The 14,028-nt window shown below is 40.5% G+C and overlaps 1 protein-coding gene across 3 annotated transcripts in view; it reads left to right on the top strand.

Moving 5' to 3' along the window:
* Positions 1-9,397, top strand: part of Trpm7 (transient receptor potential cation channel subfamily M member 7) — an 86,423-nt gene extending 77,026 nt beyond the window's left edge. For all 3 annotated transcript variants that reach the window (XR_012909702.1, XM_075962067.1, XM_075962068.1), the window contains 6 exons: positions 986-1,269; positions 1,381-1,463; positions 1,624-1,829; positions 5,096-5,147; positions 5,247-5,353; positions 7,977-9,397. Coding sequence is in view for 2 of the 3 variants with exons in the window: in XM_075962067.1 (XP_075818182.1) it covers positions 986-1,269; positions 1,381-1,463; positions 1,624-1,829; positions 5,096-5,147; positions 5,247-5,353; positions 7,977-8,107 (863 nt within the window). In the remaining variant the exon portion in view is untranslated. The remainder of the gene's footprint in view (positions 1-985; positions 1,270-1,380; positions 1,464-1,623; positions 1,830-5,095; positions 5,148-5,246; positions 5,354-7,976) is intronic.
* The last annotated feature ends 4,631 nt before the right edge of the window (positions 9,398-14,028 follow it).

The raw sequence follows: 14,028 nt of genomic DNA, 5'->3' as shown, positions 1-14,028 counted from the left end.
GGTATATTGAAATAGGTAGCATTAGAATCCATTCTGTGTTCTAATTCAGACTAGAAGGGTAGAGTATACTGAAGTGAGGTGGGGGGTGGAACAGACATTAGAAACCATTCTGTGTTCTGTTTCAGAAACCTTGATCCATTGTCAGGCAGCAGAAGTGTAAGAAAATAGACATCATAGCGTGTGTGAGACAGATTGCTCTAACCTCCTGTCTAGAACTGTAAAGTTTTATTTGCTTTCTAAAAATTATCTCTAGAGCTCAGGACGATGATTTAGTCAGTAAGACGATGAGTTCATTCCCCAGAACTGTGAAGAAGCCAGGCGTGCCTGCAGCGCTGTCATTTTGGGACACTGGCCAGCATAGCCTGAACTCCAGGCCAATGAGGGATCCTGCTCCAAAAAACAAAGTAGATGGCTGCTGAGGAACAATAGCTTCATAATAAAGTTACCTTCTGGTACCCACTTACTCATGTGTACACATACTCCACCACACAGTTTGTCTTTAAAATATAATTTAAAACATGCTTAACTGTGAATATGAGTTCAAAATATGCTGGTGTGTGCACACAAAGACCAGAGGAGAACGTTGGAACCTAATGCTCTATCACTCTTTGCCTTATTATTATTATTATCATTATCATCATTAGTAGTAGTATTTCTGTAAGAAAGGGTCTCTCACCGTATCTGGAACTAGACTGGCAGCTCACAAAGCCCAGAGTTCTAAATAGTACATGGGTTCTGGGGGTTTGGACTCAGGGCCTCCCTCATGTTTGCCCAACAAATGTTTTTATCCAGTGAGCTACATCCCCTCTCAAGAAAGTGTATTTTTGTTTTTGTTTCCTGTTATTTATCACTTTTTATAAAACTGCAACTTTTTATGTTCTGTTCCTTGCTTGATGTTAACCATAGATATTTACAAATATTTATTCTACTTTGTTTTTTTTTTAAGTTATACTTTGATCTTAAACTGTGTTCATTTGTGTTACAGGTGAGCCTGTCACGGTGTATCGTCTGGAGGAGAGTTCTCCCAGTATACTGAATAACAGCATGTCTTCTTGGTCTCAACTAGGCCTCTGTGCCAAAATAGAGTTTTTAAGTAAAGAGGAAATGGGAGGAGGTTTACGAAGAGCAGTCAAAGTACAATGTACCTGGTCAGAGCACGATATCCTGAAATCAGGACATCTTTATATCATTAAGTCTTTTCTTCCTGAGGTGGTTAACACATGGTCAAGTATTTATAAAGAAGATACAGTTCTACATCTCTGTCTCAGAGTAAGTATATGTGAACTTCGATCTGAGTTTCATATTTTAACTTTTAAAGTGTGAATAAACCAAATGAAATCTTGGTTAAATACTGATCAAGGGATTTCTCCCCTTCTGTAGGAAATACAGCAACAAAGAGCAGCGCAGAAGCTCACGTTTGCCTTTAATCAGATGAAACCCAAGTCCATACCGTACTCTCCAAGGTAAAGCTTTACGTTTGGTGAGGCTTGTGGTATCTAGGTAGCAGTCTTTTTTGGCACTCATTGTTGATGTTGAGTGTGTGTGTGTGTGTATTCTATATATATTGCATATCAATTAGAATCTTACTAACAACCCCCTGGTGATATCTATTCTTTCTATAAGGTTCCTTGAGGTTTTCCTGCTATACTGCCATTCAGCAGGGCAGTGGTTTGCTGTAGAAGAATGCATGACTGGAGAATTTAGAAAATACAATAATAATAATGGTGATGAAATTATTCCAACGAACACTCTGGAAGAGATCATGCTTGCCTTTAGCCACTGGACCTATGAATATACCAGAGGGGAGTTACTGGTACTTGACTTACAAGGTAAATTTATTATTAATTGAATTACTCAGGTGAAATTGTGTGGTAGGTCCTTACCTGTTCGTATATTGCACATATAGAAATCTGCTAATTTAAAATCTCGGGCTGATAGAAAGTATAAAATAAGTCACAGTCATAGCAGCATGGTCATTTGGGATTTTAAATAATGGAATCTGGTTATCTTTCCTTTTATTAAGGTAGAATTTTGCATTGCATCCCAAGCTGGCCTAGTATTTGTAGTATTTGTGATTTTCCTGTCTGAGTGCTGGGACTAAAGGGATGTGTTACCACACCCAGCCTGGTTACCTTAATAATTGCTAGGGTGATACATGTTCGTGTGAACTCTGTTACTATACTCTTAGGTGTCTGGCCTTTAGTAATTCATAGGCATGAATAATTTTTTTTGCTGGGTGGTGGTGATGGCACATGCCTTTAATTCCAGCACTTAGGAGGCAGAGGCAGTGGAATCTCTGAGTTCAAGGCCAGCCTGGTCAATAGACCCGAGTTCCAGAGCAGCTAGGAGGACTATTAGACAGAAAAACCCTGTATCAAAAAACTTAATAATAATGGTTTAATTGGGGGCTGGAGAGATGGCTCATTGGTAAAGAGCTTTGCCGGTTCTTCCAAAGGTCCTGAGTTCAATTCTCAGCAACCACATGTATTCACAACCATATGTAATGAGATCTGGTGCCCTTTTCTGACCTGCGGGGATACATGCAAGCAGAACACCGAATACATAATAAATAAATCTTTAAAAAAAATAATAGTTTAATTGGAATTAAATTTCTTAGCTCTCTGTTCACTACCTGATTTCACTCTCTGTCCATGTGACTAACATGGGCTTTCCTATAGTAGGGTGGTTTTAGGTATTTGGCTTCTTGCATGGCAGCTACTTTTGCCAAGAGAAAAAGCTCAAACTCTTTCCCCTGCTGTAGACAGAAGTTTTTGTCCTGCCTGGTCCCACAGCCATTCTGTCCCAAATAAATACACAGAGGCTTATGCTAATTATAAACTGTTTGGCCTATTAGCTCGGTCTTATTGTTAGCTAGCTCTTACAGCTTAAATTAATCCATAATTTTTGTCTATGTCTAGCCACGTGGCTTGGTGCTTTTTCTAAGTAAGGCTTCCTCTTGCTTCCTCTGCATCTGGCTGGTGACTGTCTCTGCCTCTCTTCCCAGAATTCTATTCTGGTTGCCCTGCTTATACTTCCTGCCTGGTTACTAGCCAGTCAGTGTTGTATTAAGCCAATACGAGAGACAGATCTTTACAGTATATAAAAGCATTATCCCACAGCACCCTGCCCTGGTTGTCTGTTTGTTTTTCTATCTGTCTTTCTGGTTTTGACAGACTTAACAGTGTATCTTTGATTTGTTTCCTTGGCTGACCTGGAACCCAAACTACAAACATAAACTCAAGAGATCTGCCTACCGGCCTTCCTTTTCTTCCTGAGTGCTAGGACTTAAAGGAGCACACAAGCACACCTAATGGTAGAATGCTGAAACTTCTACAAGTGTTCCAGACTCTTTCAACCCTTTTTCTCCTCCCCCTCACATGCGATTTTTCAAAATATGCTAGGCAAGCACTATACTAATGCCATCTTTCTTTTAAAAATTGCATCTATATTTATTTTCCTTTTCTTTTTCTTTTTCTTTCTTTCTTTCTTTTTTTTTTTTTTTTTTTTTTTGGTTTTTCGAGACAGGGTTTCTCTGTAGTTTTTGAGTTTTTGGTGCTGGCGGAACTAGCTCTTGTAGACCAGGCTGGCCTCGAACTCACAGAGATCCACCTGCCTCTGCCTCCCGAGTACTGGGATTAAAGGCGTGCACCACCACTGCCCGGCTTATATTTATTTTCCTTGAGACAGAATCTCACTGTGTGCCTTTTACTAGCCTGGAACTCTCCAGTTTTAACTTTTGCTGCTACAGAGCTGTTGCTGCTCTCATCTGTCGGTGGGCTCCTAAATTGGCTTATTTTAGAGATTAGTGCAATTTTATTTCAATAAAGCACTACCAGTTTACTTTCAAAAAGGGCTGTAGGTCCTGACTTCCTTTTTGGCCTTACACATGAGTGCCCATCTATCCACTATTGGTGGTCTTTTCCAATCCATTGAGTAAAAAGTAGCAGTATTTGGGGTCCCAGGAGATTATTGAACTGCCAACCTGACCAATGAATCTCCATAGTGGAGACAGAGAACTGACGGAAAGTTCCTATCTGAACTCTGTACATCCAGCATAGCAGATGCATCTTTACACAAACTAAATGTTTTTCAAAACTCTTTTGTAAAATAGAAATATGCTATTGGTGTTTGTTTTGCTTTGCTTTGCTTTTTTTGTTCTTTTATTTTGTTACTTACTTTTGTGAACTAGGGTCTTATTTATCCCAGGCTGACCTCCACTTCAGTGTGTTGAAGGGTGACCTTGAACACAGATGTGTGCCACCTTCACAGTTTATGCAATGCTGGACTTGACCCCAGAGATTTGTGTATGCTGGGCAGGCACTCTGCCAGCTGAGCCCTGGTATCATGTTTTAATTCTGAATTCTCCATTTGTAAAACTGGACCGTTTTAATCAGGTTTCACTGTAATGGGTTTAAGTATTTGTGATTATTAAAAAGGGATTCAACCAACTTTTAATTCCTCTGGGGAAGACTGAAGGTAAAGAATAATAAATAAATGACCAAAAGGCAGAACAAATATTCTGTAGGACTTTTTAAAAGCCTTCAAATAGAAAAGCACACTTTACTAGTGCTGGTGACCGCAGCATATATAGACCTGCATACATTGATTCAGCTGCTGGGAACCACCAGGAACTTTTGTGTGTAACTGTGTTCTTCTTTGTACTCCTTACCTCATCTCCATTTTGTCTATCCTGCCTCCAAGTCTGACTGGGTACTCTGCTTTTCTTCCCAGAGCTCTCTCTGTCCAGAAGTCCCTAGACAGTTATACCTCCTGCTTAGCCATTGGCCATTTAGCTTCTTTATTAAACCAATGACAATGACATTTATTTACAGTGTGTAATCAAATATGTCAAATATCAGCATCCATGCCAGCCTCACCCACTCTGAGATATAATTTTGAGCATATCTCCAATATGGTGGAGTGCTGAAATATCAAGTTATGAAATAGCAAGAGGGAAAAGTGCTTCTTTGAATAATTTAACAATGTAATGTAAGAACAATGCTATAAAATCTCTCTAGACCTTTTTATTATGTAAACATAAGTGTTTATATAGATTGCATAATATATGTTGTCCTTTTTATGTATACATTTAAAGGTGTGGGTGAGAACTTGACTGACCCGTCCGTGATAAAAGCTGAAGAGAAGAGGTAATAAGATTTAACCGTTCCATTGAGGTGTAATTTGTTGTTTTTAAACTCCATGTGTCCACTTGAATAAGCTCCCTTTTTTACCTACCAATTCTGCAGATCCTGTGACATGGTTTTTGGCCCTGCCAATCTAGGAGAAGATGCAATAAAAAACTTCCGAGCCAAACATCACTGTAATTCTTGCTGTCGAAAGCTTAAACTTCCAGGTAAAAATATTCATTTCATTTCTGTTGTTATGTAACCCAAGTTAGCTTTGAACTCAAGATTCGGCTGCCTTAACCTGTGGGGTATTGTAAATTATACAGTTGTCACCATGCCTGGCTTATGTGTTTTTAGTCCATGTGCTATATAAATTGTTATCAGAGTTGTTACTATAACAGTAAAGCCATGGGTTTAAAGATTTGGTCTGGAATTCCTGTGGCAGTTCCTTCATAAATACACATTAGTCTATTTAACGTATTTATTACATCTGAAGAATGCCAAAAATAGTAATTCTAGGTTGTGATAGAAAAATAGCAAATTTTTTCTTGATTCACACTTTCAAGATTATCTGTATAGATAATTAAGATAATTTCATTACTTCTTTTCTATACTGTGTATCTTATTTTTACCTTTGACATTTTACACTACCTAGACTTTCTAGTGCAGTGCTAAGATAGGAATAGCAAGGTCAGTATATTTTATCTTGTTCCTGAAAGCATTTGGTTTTCTAATATTAAAACAATGTTAAGTGGGGTTAAAGAGGTTGTCAGCAGTAAGACTTTGAGTCTTGCAGAGAGAAAGCCCAGATTCAGTTCTCAACACTGACACATAGAAGCTTATAGCTATTTGGCTCCCTCTTCTGGTCTCCAAGGGCAGGGCACCAGACACACATGTAATGCACCTACGTACATGCAAGCAAAACACTTGTACACATACAGAAGTAAGCAGGGTTTAGAGGAAGGGAGAAAATAAATTTTATTTTCCTTAAAAATAAAATTTAAGAGAGATAAAAGAGTTTTAATTTTTTAAAAGAGTCTGCACTTTGATTAGATTGTGAAAATTTCTGTTTCTTAAGAATGTTTTTTTGGTGGGCATAGTTATGCACACCTTGAATCCCACCATTTGGGAAAGAGCCTGGTGGATCTCCAAGATCAAGGCCAGCCTGGGCTACACAGAGAATTTCAGGTTAACAAAGACTACATAAACCCTCTCCCAAAAGTGAGGGGTTAATTGTTCTGTGAGAGTTCCACACCGTGGCTTTTGATCATACTCACCACCACCTGCCACTCACCCCCTCCCTTCTTGCCTCTGTGTCCTCTTTTTCTTTAACCCACTAAGTCCATTCGTGCCCATATATTCCTGGATATTCCATCTATCTATCTATATCTATCTATATCTATCTATCTATCTATCTATCTATCTATCTATCTATCTATCTATCTATCTATCTATCTATCTATCTATCTATCTATCTATCTGAGTCAGGTTCTCACTTGTGGCCTTGGCTGTCCTAGAACTTGCTGTGTAGACCAGGCTTGCTCTGAAATAGAGATCCGCCTGCCTCTGCTTCCCACCTAGCTACATCTGACTTACTTTTTTCTTTATGTGGGTTTTAAGATTAGAGCTCAGGTCCTCATGCTTATGTGACAAGTATTCTTCCAACTGAGCATCCCAGGAACAGCATTTTCTTTTTAAAAGAAAATTGGCGTCTCTCTCTCAGATAGTTCCTTGACTGGGTAGAACTTGATGTCTACCTCTGCCCTCCCCCCCCCCCCGTTGACATTGGTCTGCATGAGGCTTGTGCATGCTGTTAAAACCTGTGAGTTCTTACATGCAGCTACCCTTTTGTGTCTGAAAGATACCGTTTTCTTGTGTCCATCCACCTCCTCTGGCTCTTAAAGTCTTATCTCTTCTTCTACAGTGCATTGTATGTGTCTTGGTATTTAATTTTTGTGTGTATGTATTTAAGATACCAACCCTCTGTCAGATGTCAACTATTAAAAAGATAATTCCCATTCTGTAGCCTTCCTCTTCACTCAAATGATGGTGGTTTATCTGCTGTACAGAAACTTTTTGGTTTCATGAAATCCTGTTTTGGGTCCTGTTTAGAAAGTCCTGTGCTGTGCCAATGAATTGAAGCCTATTCCCAGGTCTGTCCTGTATCTGATTCAGGGCATCAGGTCTTAAGCTGAACTCCATGATCAATTTCAAATTGATCATTGAATTTTGATGGAGATTCCATTGAATCTGTAGATAGGTTTTGGTAGGATAGCCATTTTCATAATCTTTCCCTAATAGTCCATGAGCATGGGAGGTTTTCTGGTATAAGACTTTGACCTCGTAAGCTTCACAAAAGCAAGGCCTTGTGTACTGTGTTCATTACTGTACTGTATTGTCACACTTCAGTGATGATAACGAAAGCAGGCACCTTGTGCTGTGTTCATTACTGTACTGTATTGTCACACTTCTGTGATAACGAAAGCAGGCACCTTGTGCTGGGTTCATTACTGTACTGTATTGTACTGTGTTCATTACTGTACCGTATTGTCACACTTCTGTGATAACAAAAGCAGGCACCTTGTGCTGTGTTCATTACTGCACCGTATTGTCACACTTCAGTGATAACGAAAGCAGGCACCTTGTACTGGGTTCGTTGCTATAGTGTCATACTTCCACAGTTTACTGATTTGTGATCCTCATGTAATAATTGTATAAAAATGTATGACTATTAAGTTTAAGATTTAAGGAAATAGTTCTGACATGTTTGGAGGAAAAATAATGTAGAAAATGTTGTTAATTTTTTATTTATAAACATACTGACTTCCCCTTCTGGGATTGTGACTGTAGATCTGAAGAGGAACGACTATACGCCTGATAAGATTATATTTCCTCAGGAAGAGTCAGCAGATCTGAATCTTCAGTCTGGAAATTCCACCAAAGAATCAGAAGCAACAAATTCTGTTCGTCTGATGTTATAATTCTGATTTTTTGCCTACACTTCACAAAAGTGTGACTGTCGTTTTTCCTTCAGGAGGGAATTGATGACACAAAAATGTGTGTGCAAATTGAGCTTGCTGGCCCCACACATAGTCTAGAGGTTAGTGTTCTCATTGAAAAGCACCTCGATACAAATGATAGCTGAGACGTTAGCAGTGGTAGAAGTTAATGCTTCCAACTTGTGAAGGGCTCTTACAGTGGGGAATCGGAAACTTTGCTCTGTGAAGGGTAGTGATTCCCTGTCACTTGGTGCAGTATCATTAACCAAAGTCAAGTGTCTTTGAATTTTATTGGCTGCTCAGTTACAGACATTCAGCTAAAGAAACTGAATCACACAGCTTTTTGGTTAAGTGGCAGAGTCTTCCTCAGTTTGGTGTGCTGCATGATAATGATGCTAGCTTTCTACTAGATCTTTGGCCACGGGAAAAACGACTCCTTACTATCCCAGCTTCACAGGCATCTTTAAAAGCCTGCACTAAAAACCATGTCTTCCTCCCTCCCTGTGTCCATCCCTACTTTCCTTTAGTATTGAGCATCAAATCCGGGGCCTCATGAAGACCTTTTCCTAAGAGGGATTTTATTTAAGAATCAACTTTAGATTCTGTTTATGGATACAGCCAGTTTCTTGTTAAACAAAACCTGAATTGTGCAAAAGGGTCTTTTACATTATTTTATCAATGTTAAGTAAAAAGAAAGCCATGGTAAATGAGAACTAACTCACTGTTGAGCAGGTGTTTCCTGTGAGGAAGGTCACAGTTAAAATAACCTGTAGTTGCATACATCTCCAAAGACTTACTGACTTAGTGTATCCAATCAGAGTGCTGTGTGAGCTCTCACATTTAAAATTGTGTAGGAATGTGTCAATGTGAATTCTGTTTTTGGTACTTATTTAAGAAATCAGTTGTTGGAGTATCCTTATACAATATAAGGAGATCACAGTGCAACTTTATGCCAATAAAATGTAACTTAATTGCCCAGATATTTTTGCATATTCAACAAGAAAAACTTATCATTTGACTCAAGTTTTATGCTTTCTCTTTCTTTTCATTTCCTAGGTACTAATTTTAATTTTTATTTGGAAGGGAGCAGTGTAAAGCTTATTTGTATTCAATAGTGTATCTCATAGATACAGACAAGGCAAGCAGAGATAAGCTGTTTAATAGTGTTTAATGTTGATGTGGAGAGAAAAAGTGTATTACTTAAAGATACTATACCATATACGTTTTGTATACCATTAAATCTTTAAAAGAAATTAAATTTATTCTTGTTTACAGATGTTTCATGAGTCTACTCATTCTGAAATGTGTGTTTTTTCATTGTTGGTTGTTAGGGTGTGCCCTTGTTTCCTGACACGGATTATGTGTGGTCAGAGGACAGCTTCAGGGGTCAATCCTCTCCTTTAGAAGAATTTTTTAGCCTGACGGTGGTGGTGCATACCTTTAATCCCAGCACTCCGGAGGCGGAGGCAGATCTCTCTGAGTTCGAGGCCAGTCTGGTCTTACAAGAGCTAGTTCCAGGACAGGCTTGGGCAGGCCCAAAGATATAGAGAAACCTTGTCTCGAAAAACGGGGAAAAAATAAAAGAAAGGTTTTAACTCTAACATAGTAAAATTTTATACAATAAGAATAATTATCAAGTAAGAAGTACATTCACAAATTCAGAGAAAATGCTCCATTTTCTATCCTGTCTTGGTGAGTCCCAAGTTTTGTGCCTAATTTTTCTTTTATCCTAACTTGTATTACCAACACAAAACTATTATGTCTCTCAACTTTATACACTTTACACCTCTTTTGTAAGTTTCTTTTTTTGAACTTGGTAACAAGGAAAACTATAACTAACTAGTCTTCGACTCCATCAGAGACCCAAGAAGTATATACCTGAGTAAACAGCAAGTACAGAGCAAGCAAATTCCAGATCTAAGAAATGGCAGACAGCTGACTGCCTGGACAGTAGCCAAGGTTCCTCTGTAACATTGGGGCATCCATCTAAAGCCTGCAGACCTAGAATATCTGACAGACATTTTTGTGAAGTAGGAACCTGCCTTGTCATGGCAAAGTTCAGCAGTTGCTTTCTTTTGTGTCCTGCTTGTCCAATTTCGACAGCATACAGTCAGCAGTCAAGGCAAGGACACTTTCTTACCCAGTGGCTTACTTTTGCCACAAAAAAAGCAAACTCCATATGGAGTTTCTTTGATACCTATCATCTTCTCTAAAGTAGATTGGTGCTGCCAGGAGCAGACATCTCATTGCCATAATTATTATATTATTAGAACATCTTAAATGCCAGCGAAGTGTTACAGCTCTGCTCAGGTCTAGTGAGATTACAGCTCTGCTAGGGAAAAGTTTCCCCACAGAAGTGTTACAGTTCTGCTCTTATCTGCTCTGGCAAAAAGCTAGGCTCCCACGAAAATGTAGCACTGCCCAACAGACCTCACTCGAGATTCATTGGGAAGGAAGAATCCATGAGGATGGCTGCCTCGGGTAAGGAACAGCAGCAAACTTCACGGTGCAGACCTTATGTAGGATTTCTTGGTCGGGGGAGGAAGAAAGCGTTCCAGGGTGGCTCGGGATTGGAGTTTTGTAGCTTGATTCTGGGGCAAGCTCAGGGATTGGTGGGACTTAGGGGGTCAAGTCAGGGTCAGGACATTTTTTTTTCTTTGCCCCCTTTTACTCTACATCTGGAAATAAAGTTGATATTTGCAAGTTGGCTGGCCAGCCCCATGAAACCCTGGAAGACATAGACAAGGCACATTGCTTTTGAATTTTTTATGTGGCTAACTGTAACAGACAACTTAGAGAGCAGCTTCTAACAAGAAACCTCCCGAGGACACCCATAGACAAGGAGCTAGTGCGGGACAATCAAAAAGGACTGCGGCAGTGTCGTGGTAATACCATAGGAATCACTCCCCACTCTGCTGAAATACATGAGAGCCGAGAGCTGGTGAGCACTTACAGACCCACCCTGGTTGGATCAGCAACACCTGCAGGATTGGAAGAGCTGGCAGCACTGCCAGGAAGACAACAAACTAGCCAAGCTCAAAGCAAATCAGAGATGAACAGAGGGGCTTCAAAGTGTGACCACTCTCTCCTGAGTGGGCCAGAAGAATGTGCACAAGAGTGTGTAAACCTCTGATTGGCCCAGATATGTGCAGAGAAACAACCAATCACAATAGGATTCTGGGTTTTAGACAGGGTTTCTCTATGTATCTGTAGCTGTCCCTTGCTCTGCAGACCAGGCTGGCCTTGAACTCAGAAATCCACGTGCCTCTACCTCCCAAGTATTAGAATTAAAGCTGTGTGCTGCCAGCCTGGCTAGGATTCCCAGTCTTTGTCCAGTTTCTGCTCTAATCTTACAAAAATGCCCTAGACACCCAATCAACTCTTGGGAACTTCTTCCCTGGTGTCTCACTTTCCTTTGACTTCTCCCAAGAAAGATTGCTTTCACCTTGCATGTTTAATCATCATTGTGAGAGAACTCAAGAGCCACAGTCTTGAGTTAACTTTTGCTGGCTGTTGAGTAGCTGGAACCCAAGTCCCTGAATCACATCTAACTGGGAGGAGAAAGGTTCTTCTGATCTCCAAATCTTACCACACTGAAAATTACTTTTAAGTATGGGTAAACCTCACTCTCCTAAATTTCATACTTTGGTCTCTTACCAAAGATCATTTCTCCTTGGTCCTTGTTTTTTTATTTAAATAATTCAGCTCTGACACAGACAGTTTAAGTACAAATTTAGCACCCCAGAGAGATTGGGATGAGTGGGCTGACAGAGCAAGGAGTAGTTAGCCCACTGGATTATAAACGGGTTTTTACAAGGTTTTATCAATATTTGTGAAACACATTTCATATTCATAGGGGTGAAGTGACCCACTTACCTCCAAAATCATGCGTCTGATCTCTTTTATAAATTTCCCTGTGATATTTTAGAAAAGGGCTGTCAAAACCACAATGTAAATAAAGGATTGCATGAAGTTGGAGTTGTGACCAGCTCCTGTTTACAGGTGCTTTTTAACTGCACCAGAGGGACAGTTGGGAAAGTGCCTGGTGCTTTAATTCCTGATAGATCAGGAAAAACCAAAGTTGCGGCATCAAGGATGTTTCCTATGCAGGAGCATTCTCACAGACAGGAGTAGTCAGCCCACTGGATTATAAACTAGGGTTTTTACAAGGTTTTATCAATATTTGTGGAACCAAAGACAACTGTTTCCTTTGTGACATCACAAAGAACTCCTTGCCTCCCAGCCTCACCAGATGTTAGGTAGAGTAATAGAAATGCTCACATAAATCTTTATCACCCAGAACTGAAAAATAATATAGTCACTTTTGCTACTCAATTTTAGTCATAATTATATTAAAAGGTCATAGGCTACCCTTCGTATTGTCAGACCAGCTAAAATACATGGAAGTGGATTTTGAAAGTACTGCACAACTTTCAGGTAACTAGAAAAAAAAAAGATTAAGAGGGGCAGATTAAAGCCGGGCGGTGGTGGCGCAGGCCTTTAATCCCAGCACTCGGGAGGCAGAGACAGGCGGATCTCTGTGAGTTCGAGACCAGCCTGGTCTACAGAGCTAGTTCCAGGACAGGCTCCAAAAACCACAGAGAAACCCTGTCTTGAAAAAAAAAAAAGAGGGGCAGATTAAAACAAACCACCAGGGAGAAGGAAAAATTAAGAGCCAGCTCTCTCTTCTTGTAACTTGGTGTGAGCTGTATGAAGTGAGGGTGGGCTCTGGGGCTGTGCCCAGTAGTGTCACGTGCTAGAAGTGGGAAGATACGTGAGTCTTACACGGTGGCGTCAGTGATATAAGGGGAAAAAAACCTAAAATAAATCTGGAAAGGTTTAGAGTTGGGATTATTGATGTGACTTCTGATTCTCAACCCACGTACACACGGAGGGCATCATTATGGATATAATAAATGCATATTTCTTAGCCTTTGTGCGGGGGAGACTGGGGTGTGGTTTGGTAGTGTGTGTGTGGTGTGATGTGTGGCTTGTAATTAAAAGACCTAACAAGGTCTCTCTCCAGCCTGTTGGATCCCTGTAGGCCGTGTGTGCTCCTGGAGTCCAGCGTCCATAAACTGTCACTCATATTTGGGGGGGGGATCATGTGCCCCCACTCCCCTCATCCATATTTGCTGTTAGTGACCCCATGAGCTTTACACTCATTGGTTCACCAAGATGGACTTTGATGGTATCCTTACTTTGGCCTGCCTGGGATAAATAGAGAAGCCAAGCAGTTGGTCCTACGACCTGCTTTCTGCTGTTGCTCGGCTGCCTCCGTAGATCTGCTCAGTGAAGAACAGGCCAGCAACAGCAAGGGCCCCAGCACAGGTACTTTCCCAGGCCACAGTCACATGCTTTCTCTAGTTAGAGGAAGGGCGCTGCCTCTTCCCCAGTCTGAGCTCAGAGAATCTTGTGTGCCCCTGAGGTCACAGCTTGTAAATCTCATAATAAGCTGTGTGCTACAGGTAATATGACCATGTCCCACTGTCTCCTGGTAACCCCACTGCAGTGTGCATGGGAATCAGAAAACCAGCCTTCCTCCATAGGGTGAGATGTTCTGCTCGGGATCATGGGAGCAGGGTTGCCATAGTGTCCTCTAATCCAAGGGACAATCATCTCTGTGTGTGCTTGTGTGTAACATACATGTACCCAGGAGAAACAGCAATGGAGGAAGAGCAGTGACGTGGACACATCTCAAACAAATACTCGTATCCCTTGACAACACGCTGGAACCTTGGAGTGATGGGAAACAATTGTGATGAAAGGTAAGGACCAAGTTGGAACAGGTCTGAGCCAGCTGTAATCAGTCTACAGCAACCACAAGGGGGAAGAGCATTTAAACTGTTTAAAAACAAAACAAACAGTAGCCAAGGAAACACTCTTGGAGAAATGAAGTTAAA

The sequence above is a fragment of the Microtus pennsylvanicus genome, chromosome 2 (genome assembly GCF_037038515.1).
Source record: "Microtus pennsylvanicus isolate mMicPen1 chromosome 2, mMicPen1.hap1, whole genome shotgun sequence".
NCBI lineage: Eukaryota > Metazoa > Chordata > Mammalia > Rodentia > Cricetidae > Microtus > Microtus pennsylvanicus.
This window is presented reverse-complemented; position numbering and strand designations above follow the sequence as displayed.